Here is a 27,081-nt window from a genome sequence, read left to right as displayed (position 1 = left end):
GTTGGATAATCCAGAACATTGGATAAGTGAGACTCTACTGTATATATATATGTGTGTGTGTATTGTTTGAGATACTGTGCGGCTGCTAACATATTGTTTCTACATAAACCCAGGATCAATGGTAGCAACAGCACAACTTGCATTATTAATGGTTTATTTATTTGGAGGTTTTTTTTTTTGGTCTTCCATGAAGCCAGGGACTCGAGTCTCCGCCGCCGCCCGCCACACGGTGGACCCAACTCGGGAGGGCGGAGCCAGGCGAGGCCGAGGCGTGGTTGCGGCCTCGTTGGGCCTAGCAGGCTTTCCGCCGAACACGCGCATGCGCAGAAGGTGTTCCAGGAGGGCAAGATGGCGGCGCTGAGGGCAGTCGTGAGGGCCGGCTTCCAAGCAGCGGGGAAGTTCTCACAACAACAACAACAACAACAACCACACCGAGGCTTCGGCCTTTCGTCTCCTCTGGTGAGGAAGGAGGAGAAGAAGTCAATGAGGAGATATAGAGGGATAGAGAGCAAAGGGAGCTGAGCTTGCATGAATCATATTTGGGGGCCTGCCGTTTAGGGAATATGAGGGACAGTTGGGGTTGAAGGGAGGCTATCATCATTATTATTATTATTATTATTATTATTAACTGTTATGGATATTGCTCTGCTTTCTCTCTCTTAAAAGAGACCCAAAACATCCCAACAGTCCAATGTTCCCTTCCAAACCTACCACAAAGAAACATTCTGTATAAATATCCTTACTTTATTGGGTTTTTAGAATAATAATTGATATATATACATACACATTATATGTCTATATCTCTCTATGTATAGTGTGTGTGTTTGTGTTTATATATATAATGTGACTATGTTTATGTGTGTGTATGTATATAATGTGTGTGTGTGTGTATATATATACTTCAGACTGTTGAGGGGCCGAATTATCCTTTGAAAAAAAAATACAAACAAATTCCTATGCACACTGCACATGTCTTATTTGTAGTGCAACAACAACGACAACAACGAAAGAACAATACAATATTTAAAAATGAAAACAATTGTAACCAACATAAACCTATCAGGATTTCAATGGAAAGTGTGGGCCTGCTACTGGCCAATGTCAAGTTAATTAGGATTGTTGTTGTTGTTGTGTGCCTTTAAGTCATGTCTAAAATTAATTATTTATTTACTGCATTTATTTACTACATTTATATCCCACCCTTCTCACCCAGAAGGGGACTCAGAGCAGCTGTATGTACATACAATATATTATATTATTAGCATAGCACAATATTAGCATTATATATTACTATATTGAACTGTAATACTATACTATTATATAATACATAATATATAACATATAATTAATATTATTATATGGTATTATTATTAGTATTATATTGTATAACATAATATTATTATCAATATTATATGTATATACAATATATTATATTATTAAAACTGATATAAAAATATTATATTATAAAACTGAGGGCGGGGCCCAGGTAAATGACCTTGGAGGGCTGCAGCTGGCCCCCGGGCCTTAGTTTGGGGAACCCTTATATACAATGTGAATGTGTGTATGTGTATACATATACAGTAGTCTCTCACTTATCCAACATAGATGGGCCAGCAGAATGTTGGATATGTTGGATAATAAGGAGGAATTAAGGAAAAGCCTATTAAACATCAAATTAGGTTATGATTTTACAAATGAAGCACCAAAACATCATGTTATACAACAAATTTGACAGAAAAAGTAGTTCAATATGCAGTAATGCTATGTATTAATTACTGTATTTTCAAATTTAGCACCAAAATATCACAATATATTGAAAACATTGACTACAAAAATGGCTTGGATTATCCAGAGGCTTGGATAAGCGAGGCTTGGATAAGTGAGACTCTACTGTATATACATACACATTATATTTCTATGTCTATATTTCTCTATATATAGTGTATGTGTGTATATGTATATAATGGGAATGTATATATATATATATATGTGTATATATATATATATATATATATATATATATATATATATATATATATTAAGAGTCACTTATCCGACATAAATGGGCCGGCAGAATGTTGGATAAGCGAATATTGGATAATAAGGAGGGATTAAGGAAAAGCCTATTAAACATCAAATTAGGTTATGATTTTACAAATTAAGCACCAAAACATCATGTTATACAATAAATTTGACCAAAAAAAGTAGTTCAATACGCAGTAATGCTATGTAGTAATTACAGTAGAGTCTCGCTTATCCAACGTTCTGGATTATCCAACGCATTTTTGTAGTCAATGTTTTCAATATATCGTGATATTTTGGTGCTAAATTCGTAAATACAGTAATTACAACATAACATTACTGCGTATTGAACTACTTTTTCTGTCTAATTTGTTGTCTAACATGATGTTTTGGTGCTTCATTTGTAAAATCATAACCTAATTTGATGTTTAATAGGCTTTTCCTTAATCCCTCCTTATTATCCAACATATTCGCTTATCCAACATTCTGCCGGCCCATTTATGTTGGATAAGTGAGACTCTACTGTATATACATACACATTATATATATATGTCTATATCTCTCTATAGTGTGTGTGTTTGTGTTTATATTTATAATGTGAATATATTTATGTGTGTGTATGTATATAATGTGAATGTGTGTGTGTGTGTGTGTGTATGTGTGTGTGTGTGTGTGTATATATATATATATATATAGTGTGTGTATATATATATAATGTGAATGTGTGTATGTGTATACATATACAATAGAGTCTCACTTCTCCAACATAGATGGGCCAGCAGAATGTTGGATAAGCGAATATGTTGGATAATAGGGAGGAATTAAGGAGAAGCCTATTAAACATCAAATTAGGTTATGATTTTTCAAATTAAGCACCAAAACATTATGTTATACAACAAATTAGACAGAAAAAGTAGTTCAATACGCAGTAAGGCTATGTAGTAATTACTGTATTTATGAATTTAGCACCAATATATCGATGTATTAAAAACATTGACTACAAAAATGCGTTGGATAATCCAGAAAGTTGGATAAGCGAATGTTGGATAAGTGAGACTCATATATATATATATATATATATATATATATATATATATATATATAGTGTGTATGTATATATTAATGTGAATGTGTGTATGTGTATACATATAATGAGAATGTGTGTATGTATGTGTGTGTATATATCTAAGCACACCCACATGTAGTTTGCATTGGAGAGTGGTCTGTAATGAGAGGGAGAACATGGTATAGTTTTATATTTTAATTGTTGGGTTGCTGAGAGTTTTCCGGGCTGTCTGGCCATGTTCCAGAAGCATTCACTCCGGACGTTTTGCCCACATCTATGGCAGGCATCCTCAGAAGTTGTGAGGTCTGTTGGAAACTGGGCAAGTGGGGTTTATATATCCATGGAGTGATGCCCAGGGTGGGCGAAAGAACTCTGGTTTGTTGGAGGCAAGTGTGAATGTTGCAATTGGCCAGCTTGATTAGCATTGAATGGCCTTGCAGCTTCAAAGCCTGTCTGCTTCCTCCCTGGGGGAATCTTTTGTTGGGAGGTGTTATCTGGCCCTGATTGTTTCCTGTCTGGAATTCCTCTTTTTTTTTAGTATTGTCCTTTATTTACTGTCCTGATTTTAGAAGTTTTTTGAATACTGGTACCCAGATTTTGTTCATTTTTATGGTTTATTCCTTTCTGTTGAAATTGTCCACATACCTGTGGATTTCAATGGCTTCTCTGTGTGGTCTGACATAGTAGTTGTTAGCGTGGTCCAGCATTTTCGTGTTCTCAAATAATATACTGTGTCCAGGTTGGTTCATCAGATACTCTGCTATGGCTGACTTCTCTGTCTGGAATATAGGTAAAGGTAAAGGTTTCCCCTGACGTTAAGTCCAGTAATGTCTGACTCTGGGGGTTGGTGCTCATCTCCATTTCTAAGCCAAAGAGCCAGCGTTGTCCGTAGACACCTCCAAGGTCATGTGGCCATTGGCATGACTGCATGGAGCGCCGTTAACTTCCCGCCGGAGCGGTACCTATTGATCTACTCACATTGGCATGTTTTTGAACTGCTAGGTTGGCAGAAGCTGGAGCTAATAGCAGGCGCTCACTCCGTTCCCGGGATTTGAACCTGGGTCCTTTCAGTCTGCAAGTTCAGCAGTTCAGTGGTTTAACACACTTTGCCACCGGGGCTCCTTCTGGAATATAATTGACTATTTCAGCTTTATTGGTTGGTTTGATGATTGTTTTATTGTTGCTATAATGTTCCTTTTTTATTCTGTTTTATGTTATTGTTTATGTACTTACTATGTACTATGTATGTACAGTACAGTCTCACTTATCCAAGCTAAACGGGCCAGCAGAAGCTTGGATAAGCGAATATCTTGGATAATAAGGAGGGATTAAGGAAAAGCCTATTAAACATCAAATTAGGTTATGATTTTACAAATTAAGCACCAAAGCATCATGTTATACAACAAATCTGACAGAAAAAGTAGTTCAATATGCAGTAATGTAGTAAATACTGTATTTACGAATTTAGCACCAAAATATAATGATATATTGAAAACATTGACTACAAAAATGGCTTGGATAATCCAGAAGCTTGGATAAGCGAGGCTTGGATAAATGAGGCTTGGATAAGTGAGACTCTACTGTACTTAGTATGTCATATTTTATATTTTAACTATGTTGAATGGGCTTGTCCTTATGTAAGTCGCCCTGAGTCCCTTCGGGGAGATGGAGGCAGGGTACAAAAATAAAGTTGTTGTTGTTACCGTTATTATTATTATTTTATTATGACACAGCAAACAAGATAGATATGCTGAATTTCGTATCACAAAATCACAAGTCGAACACTTCCCAAGTGTCTAGGACTGTGTGATGTATTTTCAGATGATGCGTACAGATCCCAGTCGGGTGGCCTTTTGCAGTTGGCAGATTGTGATTTTGTCAATGTCTATTGTTTCCAAATGCCGGCTGAGATCTTTTGGCATGGCACCCAATGTGCCCATCACCACCGGGACCACCTGCACTGGTTTCTGCCAGAGTCTTTGACTATTATTATTATTATTATTATTATTATTATTATTATTATTATTTGGATTAGTCTGCAGTGCAGTTCCTTGATTCCTGTCCGGGCAATGCTGCATTTGGGGGCCTCTTGTAGACTCATTCAACCAGAGAAGTCAGCCATAGCAGAGCACTTGATGAACCAACCTGGACACAGCATATTATTTGAGAACATGAAACTGCTGGACCACTTTAACAGGCTACACAGAGAAGCCATTCCATAGATGTGGGTGGAATGTCAGGAGAGAATGCTTCTGGAACATACAGCCTGGAAAAATCACAGCAACCCAGTGATTCCGGCCATGAAAGTCTTCGACAACACATTATAAATAATGCTTTTAAAAATAGTCTGACATTATTAACAATATTTTCTCAACTATAGTTTCTCCCCCAAAATGCAGTCTTTCGGTAAGAATCAGTTCTATATCTTAAGGGACCCTGACTGAAATTCTGCCTTCTCTTCCCTTCAGGGAACGGTCATAGTAGAACGATGGTGGAAAATACCGCTCAGCAAGGAAGGGCGCCCACCTCGGATGAAACACCGCCGTTACCGAGTCTACCGTTTGGTGGAGGACACCAAGCACAGCCCCAAGGAGCCCCTGACTCTCATCCTCACGCAAACCGTAGAGGGTATGTCCCGGTTTCGTCTTGTTCACTTGTTTTTAATCGTGTCAGAAGTGACTTGAGAACATACTGCAAGTGGCTTCTGGTGTGAGAATTGGCCGTCTACAGAGACGTTGCCCAGGGGACATTTCCCGGATGTGTTACCATCCTGCTGGGAGGCTCCTCTCATTTCCCCGCAAGCTAGAGCTGACAGACAGGAGCTCACCCAACTTGAGAACATACTGCAAGTGGCTTCTGGTTTGAGAGAATTGGCCGTCTACAGAGACGTTGCCCAGGGGACATTTCCCGGATGCGTTACCATCCTGCTGAGAGGCTCCTCTCATGTCCCCACAAGCTAGAGCTGACAGGCAGGAGCTCACCCAACTTGAGAACATACTGCAAGTGGCTTCTGGTGTGAGAGAATTTGCCGTCTACAGAGACGTTGCCCAGAGGACATTTCCCGGATGCGATACCATCCTGCTGAGAGGCTCCTCTCATGTCCCCACAAGCTAGAGCTGACAGGCAGGAGCTCACCCAACTTGAGAACATACTGCAAGTGGCTTCTGGTGTGAGAGAATTTGCCGTCTACAGAGACGTTGCCCAGAGGACATTTCCCGGATGCGATACCATCCTGCTGAGAGGCTCCTCTCATGTCCCCACAAGCTAGAGCTGACAGGCAGGAGCTCACCCAACTTGAGAACATACTGCAAGTGGCTTCTGGTGTGAGAGAATTTGCCGTCTACAGAGACGTTGCCCAGAGGACATTTCCCGGATGCGATACCATCCTGCTGAGAGGCTCCTCTCATGTCCCCACAAGCTAGAGCTGACAGGCAGGAGCTCACCCAACTTGAGAACATACTGCAAGTGGCTTCTGGTGTGAGAGAATTTGCCGTCTACAGAGACGTTGCCCAGAGGACATTTCCCGGATGTGATACCATCCTGCTGAGAGGCTCCTCTCATGTCCCCACAAGCTAGAGCTGACAGGCAGGAGCTCACCCAACTTGAGAACATACTGCAAGTGGCTTCTGGTGTGAGAGAATTGGCCGTCTACAGAGACGTTGCCCAAGGGACATTTCCTGAAGTGTTACCATCCTGCTGAGGGGCTCCTCTCATGTCCCCGCAAGCTAGAGCTGACAGACAGGAGCTCACCCAACTTGAGAACATACTGCAAGTGGCTTCTGGTGTGGGAGAATTGGCCGTCTATAGAGACGTTGCCCAGGGGACGCCTGGATGTGTTACCATCCTGCTGGGAGGCTTCTCATGTCTCCACAAGCTAGAGCTGACAGGTGGGAGCTCACCCCATCTCGTGGATTTAAACTGGCAACTTTCAGGTCAATCAGTCACATTTTATTGATTAGCCCTTCGGCCGTATCAAAACATTTAGCACATAGACATACATACAACATACAACCTGTGGTACAAAAGAAGTTAAAAGAAGTTAAAATCCTGTTCAGGATTCTGGCCGGCCTTTTTTTTTTTTGGCATAAAGATATAATGAAGTTTATTTGCCAAAAAAAACAACAACCTGGAATTGAAGTGATTTCATGATTGATGAAAGAAAGAGGGGAGGTCTAGCTACACCCGATTTAAAACTATACTTTGAGGCGGCAGCACTATTGTGGGCCAAAGATTGGGCAAAACTTGAAAATAGCAAAATTTTGAATCTGAAGGGAATAGACCTGAGATTAGGGTGACACTCTTATTTCTGGTATGAAAAAAAATAGAAAATAATTTTGTTTTTTAAGATGGTAATAATAATAATTATAATAATAACAACTTTATTGTTATACCCCGCCACATCTCCCCGGAGGGACTCAGAGCGACTTACATGGGGCCATGCCGACACAACAATACAATAACAGCAATAAGACAATAAAACAAATATCGCATCAATAAAACATCAACATCAGTAAAACAGTCATAAAAGTCAGCATACAGCATAAAATGTTAAAAACGGGAGGCTAAAACACGGATCTGGGCCAAAGTGCAGAAAACTTCAACATGGGAGAGGTAGTTTCACAGCTAAAATAGTCAATAAAGTGCAAAGTAATAATGGCCAGGCATCCTATTGTTGAGTGGGCAGATAGATCAAACCTACAATGATTAATCCTCGAAGGCCTTTTGGAAGATCCTCAATTCTTAAGATATGGGAGAAATATATATATTTAAAAAGTTATACGTAAAAACGCCATTATGGATATCACCATTAGAGGCTTCCCAAAGAAGAATAACATGGTGGGAAAATTGGCTTAAATATAAAGATCTATTAATAATAAAAAATGGGAATTGGGCACTAAAAACACAACAGGAAACGATCCTGGCCATGAAAGCCTTCGACAACACATTGAACATCTCTACGGGGAGAAATTGTTCCAAGACACACGGAGATTGGAAAAACTAAGGACCAGGAAAGCACATCTACTGTGCTCCCCGACCTTCCTTCTACGCTGCAGAGACACAGATACCATCCCACAATTTCTTGCAGCCAAAAGGACCTTCAAAACACCACAGGACCTCTTTGCTTAGTTTTCTCCATACCTCACAACCTCTGAGGATGCCTGCCATAGATGTGGGCGAAACGTCAGGAGAGAATGCTTCTGGAACATGGCCACACAGCCCGAAAGACACACAACAACCCTGTGATCCTGGCCATGAAAGCCTTCGACAACACATCCAACAAATGCTACGGTCAGCGAAGGACAAGAGGGATCCTCTCTCTTCTGCAGGAGTCTACCGGATACCATGCAGCTGTGGACAAGTCTACATAGGGACCACCAAACGCAGCGCCCAAACAAGAGTCAAAGAACATGAAAGGCACTGCAGACTAATTCAACCAGAGAAATCAGCCATAGCAGAGCATTTGATGAACCAGCCTGGACACAGAATACTATTTGAGAACACAAAAATGCTGGACCATTCTAACAACTATCATGTCAGACTACACAGAGAAGCCATTGAAATCCACAAGCATGTGGACAACTTCAACAGAAAGGAAGAAACCATGAAAATGAACAAAATCTGGCTACCAGTATTAAAAAACTCAAGAATCAGAACAGTAAATAAAAAGCAATACTATGAAAACAGAGGATTTCCAGACATGAATCAACCTAGAGCAGTTAACGACTCTAAACAAAGGATGCCCCAGAGGCAGGAAGAAGACAGCAGATAAGCTTTTCAATGCTAATTAAAGTGATTAACTACACACATTCACACTGACCTCTCTCACCCTAGACTTTCCACAGATATATATTTACCTCTTTGCTTAGTTTTCTCCATACCTCACAACCTCTGAGGATGCCTGCCATAGATGTGGGCGAAACGTCAGGAGAGAATGCTTCTGGAACATGGCCACACAGCCCGAAAGACACACAACAACCCAGGAAACGAATAAATTAGATAAAAAATCAAGAGGCAACTAAGAGACTGGCTATTTTGGATTGATTCAAGAAGAACTTTGCAATCAACCAGGAATTCAAAATTCTCCCCGTGGTTCCCTTTTTTAAAAACCGAACATTTCAGAGCCAGATATCTGATTAAGCTCAAGCCACCGTCCCTAAGAATTGCCTTTACTGAGCTGCGATTCCAAGTAATGCCTACCGCAGTGTTAGATGGTCACTATCATAATGTGCCATGGGAAAATAGACTATGTATCTACGGCCAAAGTCAGGTAGAAGACATTGTGCATTACATGTTAGTTTGTCCATTGTATAGTGACCCAAGAGAAAGACACCTGGAACCCCTGTTGACTCATGGTAAAGGGAATTGCTTAGCAGAAACTGTGCATTTTCTGCTGAGTGACACAAACAACTATGTAACTCACAAAGTAGCCCTGTTTGCTCTTTCTGCAAAAAAGATCAGAAAGATAGAATTAGATAAAATTGCCATCAACTGCCGAGGAGACTCAAAGGATTAAGTGGACTCACAATATCTATATATATAAAAGAGTGATGGCATCACGGCGACCCACAAAACTACAGGCCCCCCAACCTCGAAATTTGACAACACGACCCATCATTCACGGCTCTAGGTTGATACAACAAAAAGAAAAGAAAAGTAAAGTCCTAATTTGAGAGAGAGGAATAATTGCTTTTATCCAATTGCTGCCAGTTAGAAGGCTAAGCTCCTCCAACTTGGTCTCCTAGCAACCCAATAAAAAATAATAAAAAACACTAAAAATTAATACAATAAAATACTAGAATAACAGAAAATAACTCAAAATAATACAAGAAAATAATAAAATATAATAAATAAAAATACAGTAGAGTCTCACTTATCCAACATAAACGGGCCGGCTGAATGTTGGATAAGCGAATATGTTGGATAAGGAGGGATTAATGAAAAGCCTATTAAACATCAAATTAGGTTATGATTTTACAAATTAAGCACCAAAACATCATGTTATACAACAAATTTGACAGAAAAAGTAGTTCAACACGCAGTAATGCTATGTAGTAATTACTCTATTTACAAATTTAGCACCAAAATATCATGATCTATTGAAAACATTGGCCCCAAAAATGCGTTGGATAATCCAGAACGTTGGATAAGTGAGTGTTGGATAACTGAGACTCTACTGTATAACTTACAATAAAATTAATTAAAAAATGCAAATAACGTCAAATAAAAATTACACAACAATTTTTAACCAATACCACCACCACTTTGCCACAGCAATGCGTGGCCGGGCACAGCTAGTGCATCTATATGTGAACTCTTTTGCAAATTTTTTTTTAATTACTGTTAATTGGCATTGTTTTAGCTCCTTGCGGGAGCAGGATTATGGCTTCTGCTCAGTATCATTGGAGTCCATTGCTCCGAGGGTACTATTGTGTGCATGCGTTGCTTTTTGTCATGGCCTTGGGCCCGTACAATAAACTATTTTGATGAAATTAGATAAAAATATTTCCTGGTTTCAATATTATCGCATAAGGAGGGATAGATCATAATCAGGCTCGGACTTTCTTTGGAACAGACACTCCATTGCTATTACTAGAATTTTCCGGGATCCATGGATTCGAGAACTTATATCTGGTAGAGTGTATGACCCTCCATCTAGACAACGCCAATTACAATTAACCTTTCAGGTCAGCAACTCAACCTTTAGGTCAGCAGTCCAGCCCCCACGAGGGTTTAACTCATTGCGTCATCACGGCTCCTGGTATTTATGTTAGTGTTTTTAATATATTACATGTGGAGACTTCCTTATATAATAATAATATAGTTCCCTTCCCCTGAATGTGGGCCACGCTTTCTTTGCAGATGTTGGCAACCGCTGCGATGTTGTCTCTGTGGACAAGTCTCTCGGGCGCAACAAGCTCCTTGCTCAGGACAAGGCTGTTTACGCCTCCCCCGAAAACCTGAAAATATTTGCAGAGGAAAGACAGGTTAGTAGCAATTTGTGTGTGTCTTCCTTGCTGTCTTAAGTATACCGATAATAGGATTTCCATTTATCTTGCCCTAAACTTTCTGGGCATCCTTGTGGTTCCTCTGCAAGACTTTATTTGGATCCCTCTAGCTTTGAACCACTGCTGCCATTGCAGACTCTGTCCTAGAATTGGAAAAGATGCTTCAGGTCCTCCAGGATATAGATCAGGGGTCCCCAAACTTTTTAAGCCGAGGGCTGGTCCACAATCCTTCAGACTGTTGAGGGGCCAGATTATCATTTGTAAAAAAAAAAACCAATTCCGATGCACACTGCACATGTCTTATTTGTAGTGCAAAAACAACAACAACAACAACAACAAAAATGAAAGAACAATACAATATTTAAAAATAAAAATAATTTTAACCAACATACATTGATCAGGATTTCAATGGGAAGTGTGGTCCTGCTTCTGGCCAATGAGATAGTCAAGTTAATTAGGATTGTTGTTGTTGTTGTTGTGTGCCTTCAAGTCATTTCAGACTTTGGGCGAGCCTAAGTCTAAAATTTATTTATTTATTATTTATTTATTTACTGCATTTATTTACTACATTTGTATCACACCCTTCTGACCCCAAAGGGGACTCAGAGTGGCTTACAAATTATATGTACATACAATATATTATATTATTAGCATAGCACAATATTAGCATTATATATTACTATATTGAACTATACCACTATACTGTAATATTATTAGTAATATTATATGTAATATAGAACATATAATTAATATTATTATATGGTATTATTATTAGTGTTATGTTGTATTACATTATAATATTATTATCAATATTATATGTATATACAATATATTATATTATAAAACTGAGGGCGGGGGCCAGGTAAATGACCTCTGAGGGCCGCATCCGGCCCCCGGGCCTTAGTTTGGGGACCCCTGATATAGATGATAGATAGATACCGTATATACTCGAGTATAAGCTGACCCGAATATAAGCCGAGGCACCTAATTTTACCACAAAAAAACTGGGAAAACATTGACTCCAGTATAAGCCGAGGGTGGTAAATTTCAGAAATAAAAATAGATACCAATAAAATTACATGAATTGAGACATCAGTAGGTTAAATGTTTTTGAATATTTACCGTATTTCAAAGAAAAACAATAAACTAACTCTATAAGTGGAAAAGTAGGGGCAACAAAAACAATATGGTATCAACAATAAAATAAGAAGAAGAAGAAGAAGAAGTAGGTTAAATGTTTTTGAATACAATAGAGTCTCACTTATCCAACACTCGCTTATCCAACGTTCTGGATTATCCAACGCATTTTTGTAGTCAATGTTTTCAATGCATTGTGATATTTTGGTGCTAAATTCGTAAATACAGCAATTACTACATAGCATTAATGTGTAATGAACTACATTTTCTGTCAATTTTGTTGTATAACATGATGTTTTGTTGCTTAATTTGTAAAATCATAAGCTATTTTGATGTTTAATAGGCTTTTTCTTAATCTCTCCTTATTATCCAACATATTCGCTTATCCAACGTTCTGCCGGATAAGTGAGACTCTACTGTATTTACATAAAGCTCAAATTTAAGATAAGACTATCCAACTCTGATCAAATCATTATTCTCATCTTCTTCACTGTAAATGTGCTTATGTATCCTTTTAATAATAATAGAATAAAATAATACATCTAATAATAATAATAAATAATACAGGAAAATAATACAAGTAATAATAAATAGAGTAAAATAATAAAAAATAATAAAAAATAAATAAATAAAAATAATAATAAGATCAGAGTGAAATAATACATTTATTAATAATAATAATAAAAATAGAGTAAAAGAAATGTAATAGTAGCAACAATAATAGCAAAAAATAATAAATGTAATAATACCAATAATAATAGAGAAAAATAATAAATGTACCATATATTCTCGAGTATAAGCTGACCCAAATATAAGCCAGCCAGGACCCTCACCCGAGTATAAGCCGAGGGGTGCTTTTTCAGTCTTAAAAAAAGGGCTGAAAAACTAGGCTTATACTCGAGTATATACAGTAACTAGAGTTGGAAGGGACCTCCTAAGACTTATGACTGTGATTTTAAATGTTTTAATTGCTTTACTTGAATTTTATGATTTGTTAAATGTCTTTTAATGTTGCATTGTTGTCAAGGCATCAAATAGCTGCCATGTATGTAAAGCCGCCTTGAGTCCCCTCCGGGGTAGAGAAAGGCAGGATAGAAATATCGCAAATAAATAAAGTCTAACACAATATGATCCCTCCTGACAGATGGCCATTCATCTAATCATAACAATAACAACAGAAATGCTTACAATCCAGTCTTCTCTTCTCAGAAGGGTTGGCTTCTTCCAATGCTGTGCATATTGCATCTGTGCTGCAATGATCATGTTGGGCAGAGTTTGGTGGTTTAGTGAGTTTGTTTACTTGGCATTCTCAACTAAAATAATTCAGGTTCTATCTTCTTCCTTGCCCCAAAATTTCCCTGCTGTTTTTGCAAGACCCGACACATGGGGTAGAAAGTCCCTTTATTGTTCCTTACATTTCCAACACTTATGGTTCCTTTCCTTAGACATTTATAACCTTTTTTTAAAAAGGACACACAAAATGTGTTTACAACAGAAAATGGTTTTTGGGATATTCTGATTCAAAGAAAGAATAAAGCTGTATCAGTCATATATAAAAAATTGTTAGAATGGGCAACAGCAGAAGTGGAGATTACTAATTCTATGATAAAATGGGCACAAAATATAGGTAGACCAATAAAATTAGATGAATGGGAAGCAATTTGGATGAAAAAAATGAAGTATACATATGCGATAGAACTTAAAGAAAATTGGTTAAAAGTAATTCACAGGTGGTATTTGACACCAAAAAAAAATAGGACTAATGTGGAAGAATGCGAATAACCACTGTTGGAGGTGCAAGGAACAAGTAGGGTCCTACTACCATATGTGGTGGAAATGTAAAAAGTTACTTAGTTATTGGAAAATAGTACAAACAGAATGTAACAAAATATTAAAATTAAAACTTGAGTTGAAACCAGAAATCTTTTTATTAGGCCTCTCAGATCTAAAAAAACATTTGGATGCAAATAAAGACAAACTTTTCACTTATTTCATAACTGCAGCGAGGATTATAATAGCCAAATATTGGAAATCAGAAACACCACCTACAAAAGAATTGTGGATGGATAAAATTATTGAGATAAGAGATATGGATAGATTAACTTTTCTAGTAAAAAAAAAAACACAACAAAATGAAAGAAACGGACTGGACAGATTTAGAAGAATATCTAAAGGACTGGACAGATTTAGAAGAATATCTAGAAGAATATCTAAATATCTTTTGTTACGCCCCCATTATTTATCCTCTAGACTGTCTGCTATCTTTTCCTAGTTCCCTGTGGTTTTATTCTTATCCTTTTTCTTATCCTTTTCTCACCCCGAGTTTTAACTGAGTGTCAGTGCGGCCTGCCCTGTTATACTGCTCTTTGGATTTTGTGTTGTACTGTATATGATTCTTTATTGTATTGTTGTAATTGTATTATGATATGTTGTTTTTATATTGTGTTATATTGTATTTTTCCCGGGCATGGCCCCATGTAAGCCGCCCCGAGTCCCCATTGGGGAGATGGTGGCGGGGTATAAATAAAGTTTTATTATTTTATTATTATTAAAGGAAAACTATGCTTAAAGGAAGACCAGAAAACTGGAAGAAAAAAGATTGGAAGTCATCCACCCCCCACCACCCCAACCATTAGTTTTACTTTCCCCAACCCCATTCCCTTTCCTCAAATTACTTGTTATAGAACTATCACACCTTTTTACAACCCCCCCCCCCCCTTATTTTGCCTTTTTATTACCTTTTCCCTTGGACAATCCTTCCCTAACTTTCCTATAGGGCCACCAATGTAACTCAAAAGCTTTAATAAAAATCATTTTAAAAAAAGACATTTATAACCTTTTGAAACAAAAGTCCATAACATGACATTTGCTTCATGTGTCCTGTCCCCACCCCCTCCCCAATTTCTTAGCTCCGTTTGGAAGGAAAGTTGCCGAAACTCCAGACCCACACGGCCGTGAAGGTGAGTTGACTTCTTTCACTATGAAGATGTTTTAAATTGTTTTTAAGGGTTTTCACTGTTTCATCTTAATACAGTAGAGTCTCACTTATCCGAGCTTCACTTATCCAAGGTTCTGTATTATCCAAGGCAGTCTGCCTTTTAGTAGTACAGTAGAGTCTCACTTATCCAACATTCGCTTATCCAACATTCTAGATTATCCAACGCATTTTTGTAGTTAATGTTTTCAATACATCGTGATATTTTGATGCTAAATTTGTAAATACAGTAATTCGAAGTAGCATTACTGCATATTGAACTATTTTTTTCTGCCAATTTTTTTGTATAACATGATGTTTTGGTGATTAATTTGTAAAATCATAACCTAATTTGATGTTTAATAGGCTTCTCTTTAATCTCTCCTTGTTATCCAACATATTCACTTATTTATTTATTTATTTATTTATTAGCTACATTTATATGCCGCCCTTCTCACCCCAAAGGGGACTCAGAGCAACTTACAAATTAAATTTACATACAATATTATATTATCCAACGCATTTTTGTAGTTAATGTTTTCAATACATCGTGATATTTTGATGCTAAATTTGTAAATACAGTAATTCGACGTAGCATTACTGCATATTGAACTATTTTTTTCTGCCAATTTTTTTGTATAACATGATGTTTTGGTGATTAATTTGTAAAATCATAACCTAATTTGATGTTTAATAGGCTTCTCCTTAATCTCTCCTTATTATCCAACATATTCACTTATTTATTTATTTATTTATTAGCTACATTTATATGCCGCCCTTCTCACCCCAAAGGGGACTCAGAGCGACTTACAAATTAAATTTACATACAATATTATATTATTAGCATAGTACAATACTGGTAATAAATTACTATATTGTACTGTATCAATATATTGTAACATTATTAGTAATATTACATGTAAAATATAATATATAATATTATTATATTGTATTATTAGTATTATATCGTATTACAATATAATATTATCCAATGTTCTGTCGGCCCGTTTATGTTGGATAAGTGAGACTCTACTGTAATTGTTTTTGTAGTAAACGTTGCAATGTTTTGGTGCTAAATTCGCAAATACAGTAATTACTACGTAACATTGCTGTGTATTGAACTGCTTTTTCTGTCAATTTCTTGTAAAACATGATGTTTTGGTGCTTAATTTGTAAAATAATAATGTAATTTTATGTTTAATAGGCTTTTTTCTTAATCCCTCCTTATTATCCAATATATTCGCTTATCCAAGGTTCTGCTAGCCCGTTTATCTTAGATAAATGAGACTCTACTGTACTATTAATATGTCATTCTATTTTTAACATTTGTCTATTTTAAGTTGTATTGCATTGGTTTAACTCTTAAACCCTGTAGCCATTTCCTTGCTTTTAATTATATCCTTTATTCCATCCCAACATGGCTTGTTTATGTTTCCCATTATAGTGTGCCCACATCTCTTTTACATGTATTTAAGACTAGCTTGGGTACCCGGCGTTGCCCAGGGTGTTTTGAAAAAGTCAATTTTGTAATTGTATAAAATGCATAAGGTTGTGGATGAACTCACATCATGGCAGGTTAACCCCGAGAAAGTTTGTAATGTTGGGCAAGTTTGCTCTGGATGCATCATTGGTGGGGTTCAGTGTGCTCCCTGGTTGTAGGGTAAACTACAACTCCCACTATGGTGAGTCAGTCCCCTTCATAAGGTTGAGTTAGTCATGGGGGTTCTGTGTGCCAAGTTTGGTCCAGGTCCATTTTCAGTGGAAGACACAGTTTCCCTGGTTGTGGGTGAACTACAACTCCCAGAAAGGAAGGCCAGACCCCTCAAGTAATCAGATTTCGGCACATCAGGTCTGTGGGCCAAGTTTGACCCAGATCCATCGGTGTTTGGATTCACAGTGCCGTCTGGATGGAGGTGAACTACAACTCCCCCAGATCAAGGTGAATTTCCCCCAAAGACCTCCTGTATTTTTTGCTGGTCATGGGGGCTCTGTGTGCCAAGTTTGGTCCAATTCCATCTTTGGTGGAGTTCAGAGTGCTCATTCATTGCAGGTGAACTATACATCCCAGGACATACAACTTCAAAAGGTTCAGGCCAATTCCCCTCAAATCCCACCAGTATTCAAATGTGGGCACATCCGGTGTGCATGCCAAGTTTGGTCCAGATCCATCATTGTTTGGGTTCATAGTGTGCTCTGGATGTAGGTGAACTACATCTCCTAAAAATCCTTCCAAAGTATTTTTCGCTGGTCACAGGGGTTCTGTGTGCCAAGTTAGTTCCAGGTCCATCGTTGGTGGAGTTCAAAGTGCTCTTTGATTGCAGGTGAACTATACATCCCAGTCCCTACAAGTCCTATAAATCATGGTGAATTTTCCCCAAACCTCTTTAGTATGTTCAGTTGCTGATCGTGGTGTTTGCTTTGTGCTGTAGGAAAAGGTAGGAAAGGGTTGTGAGAGAGGCAGTGAAAAAGGCAGACTGATACAAAAAGTTTATCAACACATGTGGGAATGACTATGTTTCGTTGTGGAATTGGAACCTGTCCCTATTGTTTCCATTACGCTAGAGCTGAAGGAGTCGGCAAAGAGTACCATATGCATCCTGTCTGAAATCTACAGAATTCCAGAGCTTTTAGTGTTCCATGAGACCCAGGACCACTCTGGCTGAGCATTTTAAAGCCCCCTCCCCTAAACTACAAGTCCCATAATTCTGCAGGAAAAGGATTTGAAGGCACTTTTTCAGCTCTCGTATGATAAGGCCCAGAATTAGATCTGTGCAGCTTATTACCAGGGTCGTTCCAAATGGTTTCTGACATTTTCCTCCTTGCAGACTGTCCGGTTCCTGCGAAACTGCAGCCTCGAAATCGGAGTGAATGAGTGTGAGCAGTTTGAGCTGACCAAGGAGATCGTGGCTCGCCACTTCCTCCGAAATGTGAGCACCGCCATTTTATTCATTTCTGCATTTTCGGCTTCTGTGCTGAAATTGGCTTGATCTGCCATCTTAGAGTCTGCAGAACCATATCATTAAAAAAAAAATTCATGTCAGGAGCAACCAGAGTTGCTTCTGGAGTGAGAGAATTGGCCATCTGCAAGGACGTTGCCCAGGATGTTTTGATATTTTTACCATCCTTGTGGGAGGCTTCTCTCATGTCCCTGCATGGAGCTGGAGCTGATAATGGGAGCTCATCCACACTCCCCGGGTGGGATTCGAACCCAACAGGCTTCAGGTCAGCAACCCAATCCTCAAGTCACGAGGCTTTTATCCCCTAGGCCACCGGAGGCTCCAACCATATCATAACGAACCAGATCCATGGTCCATCCTAGCTCTTCATAGAATTTATTTTTTTTTCGTGTCAGGAGCGACTTGAGAAACTTCAAGTCGCTTCTGGTGTGAGAGAATTGGCTGTCTGCAAAGACGTTGCCCAGGGGACACCCAGATGTTTTGATGTTTTTACCATCCTTGTGGGAGGCTTCTCTCATGTCCCCGCATGGAGCTGGAGCTGACAGAGGGAGATCATCCACGCTCTCCCGGGTTGGATTCAAACCTGGCAGCCTTCAGGTCAGCAACCCAATCCTCAAGTCACAAGGCTTTAACCCACTGCGCCACCGGAGGCTCCTTTTATAGAATCACAGATTCCTAGAGTTGGAAGAGACCCTAAGGGCCATGCAGCCAAACCCCATGCCAATGCAGGAAAAGCACAATTTATTATATTATTTATTTATTTATTTATTTGCTACATTTATATGCCGCCTTTCTCACCCCGAAGGGGACTCAGAGTGGCTTACAAATTAAATTTACATACAATATTAGCATAGTACAATACTGGTAATAAATTACTATATTGTACTGTATCAATATATTGTAATATTAGTAATATTACATGTAAAATATAATATATAATTAATATTATTATATTGTATTATTAGTATTATATCGTACTAGCTGTGCCCGGCCACGCATTGCTGTGGCAAAGTGGTGGTGGTATTGGTTAAAAATTGTTGTAGAATTTTTATTTGACCTTATTTGTATTTTTAATTTATTATATTTTATTATTTTGTTGTATTGTTTTTAGTTATTTTGTTATTATAGTATTTTATTGTATTAATTTTTTAGTGTTTTTAATTATTTTAGTGTATTTATTATTTTTTATTGTATTATATGTATTTATTTTATTTTTTATTCTTTCATTAACACTGGGCTGAGTGGGTTGCTAGGAGACCAAGTGGGCGGAGCTTAGCCTTCTAACTGGCAGCAATTGGATAAAAACAATTATTTATCTCCCTCTAATTAGGACTTTATTTTTCTTTTCTTTTTGTTGTCAGAATCTAGGGGCAAGGATGGTGGGTTGTGTTGCCAAATTTCTAGGTTCTGGGGCTTGTGCTTTTGTTGTTTAGTGGGAGGAACGGACACCATTACTCTTTTATATACAGTAGAGTCTCACTTATCCAACATTCGCTTATCCAACGTTCTGGATTATCCAACACATTTTTGTAGTCGATGCTTTCAATACATCGTGATATTTTGGTGCCAAGTTCAAATACAGTAATTTCTACATAGCATTACTGTGTATTGAACTACTTTTTCTGTCAAATTTGTGGTATAACATGATGTTTTGGTGCTTAATTTGTAAAACCATAACCTAATTTGATGTTTAATAGGCTTTTCCTTAATCCCTCTTTATTATCCAACATATTCGCTTATCCAACGTTCTGCTGGCCTGTTTATGTTGGATAAGTGAGACTCTACTGTATATAGATTACAATATAATATTGTGAATATTATATGTATATACAATATGTTATAATTATTATATATTATTGTAAATTATATTGTATATATATCAAAGTTCTCCTGACAGATGGCCATCCATCTACTGCTTAAAAACCTCAAGAGAAGGAGACTCCGCCAGATTCTAAGGAAGAATATGCTCTCAGTAGCGCTAGCTTTTCTTTTTGAAATGTCCATGCTTTGGAGTTTCCAATTGACCACGTTTGTTCTCCTTCCAGCTTCGGGTTGTGGTGCCTCCACATGCAATGAAGCTCCCAGATGAGCCTATCACAGAACTGGGTGACTACTGGTGCGACGTGACGGTAAGGCGAGCTTCCAGTGACTTTCTTTCCATAACCTTCCCAGTTTCTGTGGGACTCCTACCTCGCCTTTCCCTGCATGTGAGCTTCTTAAACACATGAAGCCAAGTTAGAAGTTGAGTATGAAAGATACAGGCCTCTAAGGCACAGTATCCAATGGAGCCCTTGTGTTTGGGATCTGGAATCGCTCAGTTGTAGGGAGTGCGAACAAAATAATAATAATTATTATTATTATAATAATAGACCTGATGTGTTTGTGCAGAACTGGGTCCCGCTTCTTATGTAGTAAAAAAAGGAAAAGTATTGTATATAATATAATACAAGGCAAGTTATGTTGTTGTTATACACTTCTATTGTCATGTAGTCCCTTGTATGTTGCGATTGTAACATCAACCTATATATAAAATACTGTATAGAATAGAGCACCTTGGATGGAGGGCGATTAATAAGTAATTAAATGATGATGATGATGATGATCTTAAATTAGAGCTTTATGTAAATATTCAAAAACATTTAACCTACTGATGCCTCAGTTAATGTGATTTTATTGGTATCTGTTTTTATTTCTGATATTTACCACCCTCGGCTTATACTGGAGTCAATGTTTTCCCAGTTTTTTTGTGGTAAAATTAGGTGCCTCGGCTTATATTCGGGTCGGCTTATATTCGAGTATATATGGGAAAACAAGGGTGAGCTGGGCCAAAGTGCGAGGAGTGAAAATTGTAAAGCATAGCATAGATTCCCCAGACATTTTCACCATCCCCTATTGCATGTTACGGCAATTCTGACCATTCAAGAGGATGTGGACAGAGGTTTCTTATAGAGAGAAAATGCTTCGGTGTCTGATATTTTTGCTGTGTAAAATACGATTGGTCTTTCTGTCTTTTCTGTCTCTCCCAAGTGTCATGGTTTGCGCTCCAGGGCACCCACCTCTCCCATCTTCTGCCTCCTTGTGTTGTAGGTGAATGGTCTTGACACCATCCGAGTCCCCATGTCTGTGGTGCGGCAGGCACACCCCAAGACCAGGGGTCAGCGGTTCTGGCTGGCCCGACACGAGCCAGAGGCCACGCCTGAGCAGTAATGCGGGAATTGCCTTGGAGAAGGGGTTTGGGAAGCAGACAAAACCTGGATGCAGTCCGGAAACTGAGCCTGACGCCACTTTGGGCTTGGACCGGACCTCTGTGCAAAATGGGATCCTTCCATATTTGGGTGGTACCTGAAGGTGGGAGATCACGTGTCACTGTCCAAAATGTCTTTTGAGGAATTTAATTCCACGGAGTGGTTTGTGTCCTTGGTGAGTTTCTGAACACACACTCCCGTCAGCAGAAGTATGAACATCATGTCAATAAAAAAAATCTCTCTATTTTTATTGAATACCTTAATGAGACCTGGTTCTTTATATCGGGTACGTGAACATCAAGGTACTATATGGTGGGGATGGAGACGTTGGTATTGACTTAATGCAGTGGTTCTCAACCTTCCTAATGCCGCGACCAATTAATACAGCTCCTCATGTTGTGCTGACCCCCCAACCATAAAATTATTTTCGTTGCTACTTCATACTTTTTTTTTAATTTAAATTTTTATTTTGAAACATATTTTCCAAAAGTGATACAGTAATAATAATAATAATAATTTATTTGTTTGACCAGTCATATGACCATTTCAAAGTGCAAAATAAATAAAAACAAGGCAAAAAGGATGGGGGGACAGGCAGCTGACCATCTGTTTGCCGACAAAATCTTAATGTGTTGTCGAAGGCTTTCATGGCCGGGATCACAGGGTTGTTGTACGTCTTTCGGGCTGTGTGGCCATGTTCCAGAAGCATTCTCTCCTGACGTTTCGCCCACATCTATGGCGGGCATCCTCAGAGGTTGTGAGGTATGGATAAACTAAGTAAGGAAAGGAAAGAATATATATATCTGTGTAGAGTCTGGGGTGTGGCAAGGGTCCTTTGTCACTGGGAGCCAGCATTAATGTTTCAGTTAGTCACCCTAATCAGCATTGGAGATGTTTTTGTCTCTTGCCTGGGGGCATCCTTTGTCAGTCAAGCCCTCAGAGTTTTGGTTCCCATCTACTGTTTTGATTTTGGAGTTTTGTAATACTGGTAGCCAGATTTTGTTCATTTTCATGGTTTCTTCCTTTCTGTTGAAGTTGTCCACATGCTTGTGGATTTCAATGGCTTCTCTGGGTAGTCTGACATGATAGTTGTTGGCGTGGTCCAGCATTTTTGTGTTCTCAAATAATATCCTGTGTCCAGGCTGGTTCATCAAATGCTCTGCTATGGCTGATTTCTCTGGTTGAATCAGTCTGCAGTGCCTTTCATGTTCTTTGATTCTTGTTTGGGCGCTGCGTTTGGTGGTTTATCCATACCTCACAACCTCTGAGGATGCCTGCCATAGATGTGGGTGAAACATCAGGAGAGAATGCTTCTGGAACATGGCCACACAGCCCGAAAGACATACAACAACCCTGACAAAATCTTATTTTCCTGTTTTTTCTTTCAGGAAATGTGCTCTTTTCTTGATAGCTTTCAGGATAAAAAGGCTGACTCTAATTATGGTGGATCTTTCTTGTCCTTGCAAGAGGACTGTCAGAAGATCATTTCTGTTGAGAGACCTAAAATTAGATAGTAATGGATGTAAATAACTGTGTCTGAGTTCGGCATATGCTGGGCAGTCAATCAAAAAATGTTCGATATCTTCCACTACTGTGTTTCCCCGAAAATAAGACAGTGTCTTATATTAATTTTTGCTCCCAAAGATGTGCTAGGTCTTATTTTCAGGGGATGTCTTATTTTTCTATGAAGAAGAATTCACATTTATTGTTGAACAAAAAACAAACATTTATTATATACTATACAGTAGTTGTCATCACAAACCAACATAACCAGACAAACTGTGAATCCTATAATCCAATAATTTCTTGTTACCACCATTATTTTCATGTACAACTGGTATGTACATTTACCAATCCTGCATGCTCTGGTGTTCTGTTTGGCAGGCACTAGGCCTGCTTCCAAACAAAAACTTTGCTAGGTCTTACTTTCAGGGGAGGCCTTATATTTAGCAATTCAGCAAAACTTCTACTAGGTCTTATTTTTCGGGGATGTTTTATTTTTGGGGAAACAGGGTATTTGATCTCCCCAGACACAGAATCTCTCATTTCTTGGGATGTTACAGTAGCGACCAGTTTGCATCATAATACCGAGTTGTTCAAACCTGGCCCTGGTGTATATTCTTCTTAAGGGCAACGGAACTGGAATAGTTAGATAGTGTTCTAAATGAGTATTCATTCCAAAAGTGATACATTAAAAAGTGGGGAAACATTCTGATTCATTGATGGCACTCCACTCGTGACTTCTTTCCAAGATGAAGACGATGCATTGGTAAGAATCACCCTTTGGGTTCGTTCGCTTAGCCCAGGGGTCCCCAAACTAAGGCCCGGGGGCCAGATGCGGCCCTCCAAGGTCATTTACCTGGCCCCCGCCCTCAGTTTTATAATGTAATATTTTTATATCAGTTTTAATAATATAATATATTGTATGTATATACATATAATATTGATAATAATCTTATGTTATACAATATAATACTAATAGTAATACCATATAATAATATTAATTATATGTTATATATTACATCTTCTATATATATAAGGATAAAGTTGCGGGCGCAGTGACTATAACAACAAAACTGAACATCCCAGAAATACGAAACTTGGCAACACAATGCAAAAGCCTTGCCTCCCGGTTACAACAACACAACCACACCACAAAACCACAATCCGGACCCACAAAACTCACAACAACACATCATGACCATAACAACACAACTAAACACCCTAGAAATACAAAACTTGGCAACACAACGCAAAAGCCTTGCCTCCCGGTTGTAACAACACAATTATACCACAAAACCACACTGGACCCACAAAACTCACAACAATGCATCCTGACTATAACAACACAACTAAACGCCCCAGAAATACGAAACTTGGCAACACAACGCAAAAGCCTTCCCTCCTGGTTGTAACAACACAACCACACCACAAAATCACAATCCGGACCCATAAAACTCACAACAATGCATCGTGACTATAACAACACAACTAAACGCCCCAGAAATACGAAACTTGGCACACAACTAAATGCCCCAGAAATACAAAACTTGACAACACAACGCAAAAGCCTTGCCTCCCGGTTGTAACAACACAACCACACCACAAAACCACAATCTGGACGCACAAAACTCACAACAAAGCATCGTGACTATAACAACACAGCTAAACGCCCCAGAAATACGAAACTTGGCACACAACTAAATGCCCCAGAAATACAAAACTTGACAACACAATGCAAAAGCCTTGCCTCCCGGCTGTAACAACACAATCAAACCACAAACACAATCCGGACCCACAAAACTCACAACAATGCATCGTGACTATAACACCACAACTAAACGCCCCAGAAATACGAAACTTGGCACACAACTAAACGCCCCAGAAATACAAAACTTGACAACACAATGCAAAAGCCTTGCCTCCTGGTTGTAACAACACAACCACACCACAAAACCACAATCCGGACCCATAAAACTCACAACAATGCATCGTGACTATAACAACACAACTAAACCGGATAGCCATCTGTCTGAGAGGTTTGGGTGGGTTCTTCCTCCATGACAAAAAGAAAGAAAGGGGTTGGACTGGATGCAAACTACAAATTCCCGCACCCCATGGCATGGAGTCCATGCATTTCAATTAGAGGCCTCTTCCTTCTCCCTTTCCCCGCCATCCAACCCACTGGCCCAGTTCCATGGCTCTGCAGGCAGGAAAGGCTCTAAGAATCAGCCATGCACTGAGTCTACAAGGCCATTCAGTGTTCATCCACCTCCCCAATCCCTACATTCACACTTGGCCTCCAAAAAAACAATTACAATAATAACAACGACAACAATAACAATAAGAATCAATACCATCACAGGCAAGAAGCAGCCAGGCACTGAGGCTGAGAGGCCAGTCAGTCCTACACTGGGCCTCCAAAAAACAATACAGTAGCATCTAACTTATCCAGCCTTCATGACCACAACAATAATAATAAACTCCTTCACAGGCAAAACAAAAAAAAGACTATTGTACCACAATAAGATATAAACCGCACTCAGCAGAATCAGACATCACGATTAACAACAAACCAAAGACAACAGGGATCTCAAGCAATTATCAATCAACACAAAAATTGAAGAAGGTAACAGACTTCAAATACTACTACTAATGTGAGTATAAAGAAGGGTGGAGGTCACAGCATCAATACAACCTAATGTAGACTGACCAACACCACCAGACTAAGCCACAGCAACGCGTGGCCGGGCACAGCTAGTATTATATAATAGTATAGTGGTATAGTTCAATATAGTAATATATAATGCTAATATTGTGCTATGCTAATAATATAATATATTGTATGTACATACAGCTGCTCTGAGTCCCCTTCAGGGTGAGAAGGGCGGGATATAAATGTAGTAAATAAATGCAGTAAATAAATAATTAATTTTAGACTTGGGCTCGGCCAAAGTCTGACATGATTTGAAGGCACACAACAACAACAACAACAACAACAACAATCCTAATGAACTTGACTATCTCATTGGCCCACACTTTCCATTGAAATCCTAATAGGTTTATGTTGGTTAAAATTGTTTTCATTTTTAAATATTGTATTATTTCGTTGTTGTTGTTGCTGCACTACAAATAAGTCATTTGCAGTATGCATAGGAATTTGTATTTTTTTTTTCAAATGATAATTCAGCCCCTCAACAGTCTGAAGGATTGTGGACCGGCCCTCTGCTTAAAAGGTTTGGGGACCCCTGGCTTAGCCAATTCCAGATCCACCTAACCGTAGTTTTGCCTAGTCCACATTGAACTAGCTTGTTTGCCAGAAGGTCGTGGGGGACCTTGTCGAAGGCCTTACTGAAATCCAGGTACGCTTCTTCGGTGTTAGCAAATGGAATAATTCCGCGTATAATAACAAAAGAACACCCAGGCCTTTGGTTAACATCGCCCATCCCCATTATAATTACAATTATACTCCTCGACCTTTTGTACTAGTCGCTCTTTTCCTGCTTACTTGATATTAATTCAGGGCTCCTCCCTACCCGATGTGATCTTAAACGAATCTATGGCACTTTATCTATTTAAAATTTGTAACTCATAATGTGCACCTTGCTTATCCGCTATTGCAACCTCATTGTTTTTAATACCGCGTTGTGTTTTTTCGGCTGCTGTGTATATATTATTATTGGTTTTTATTATTGTTCTTTGATGTTTCATATTTTACTAGCTGTGCCCGGCCACGCGTTGCTGTGGCAAAGTATGAGGCCCCTTCTACACAGCTGGATAAAATGCACACAGAAGTGGATTATATGGCAGTGTGGAGTCAAGATAATCCAGTTCAAAGCAGATAATATAAGATTATAAATGGGTTGTATATCTGTGTGGAAGGGCCTTGAGTCTACACTGCCATATAATCCAGATTATAATCAGATAATCTGTATTTTATAGGCAGTGTGGAAGAGGCCTAAGTGAGGCCTAACTGTGCCTGTCCCCTGGGCTGAGTGGGTTGCTAGAAGACCAAGTGGGTGGAGCTTAGCCTTCTAACTGGCAGCAATGTTTTTCTTTGAAATACGGTAAATCTTCAAAAACATTTAACCTACTGATGCCTCGACTGATGAAATTTTATTGGTATCTATTTTTATTTTAAATTTGACCCATAGCTGCATTTCCCACTCTCGGC

At 38.7% G+C, this 27,081-nt stretch overlaps 1 protein-coding gene across 1 annotated transcript; it reads left to right on the top strand.

Moving 5' to 3' along the window:
• Nucleotides 1-299: 299 nt before the first annotated feature.
• mrpl9 (mitochondrial ribosomal protein L9) lies at nt 300-21,662 on the top strand. The gene is made up of 7 exons (XM_062964729.1): nt 300-459; nt 5,557-5,716; nt 10,949-11,073; nt 15,141-15,191; nt 18,031-18,132; nt 20,208-20,291; nt 21,250-21,662. The coding sequence occupies exons 1-7, from the start codon at nt 349-351 to the stop codon at nt 21,367-21,369; spliced, it is 753 nt and encodes a 250-aa protein (XP_062820799.1). The 5' UTR covers nt 300-348; the 3' UTR covers nt 21,370-21,662.
• The last annotated feature ends 5,419 nt before the right edge of the window (nt 21,663-27,081 follow it).

This window comes from Anolis carolinensis, unplaced genomic scaffold (genome assembly GCF_035594765.1).
Source record: "Anolis carolinensis isolate JA03-04 unplaced genomic scaffold, rAnoCar3.1.pri scaffold_14, whole genome shotgun sequence".
Classification (NCBI taxonomy): domain Eukaryota; kingdom Metazoa; phylum Chordata; class Lepidosauria; order Squamata; family Dactyloidae; genus Anolis; species Anolis carolinensis.
Note: the sequence above shows the minus strand (reverse complement) of the source record. Positions and strands in the feature narration are given on the sequence as shown.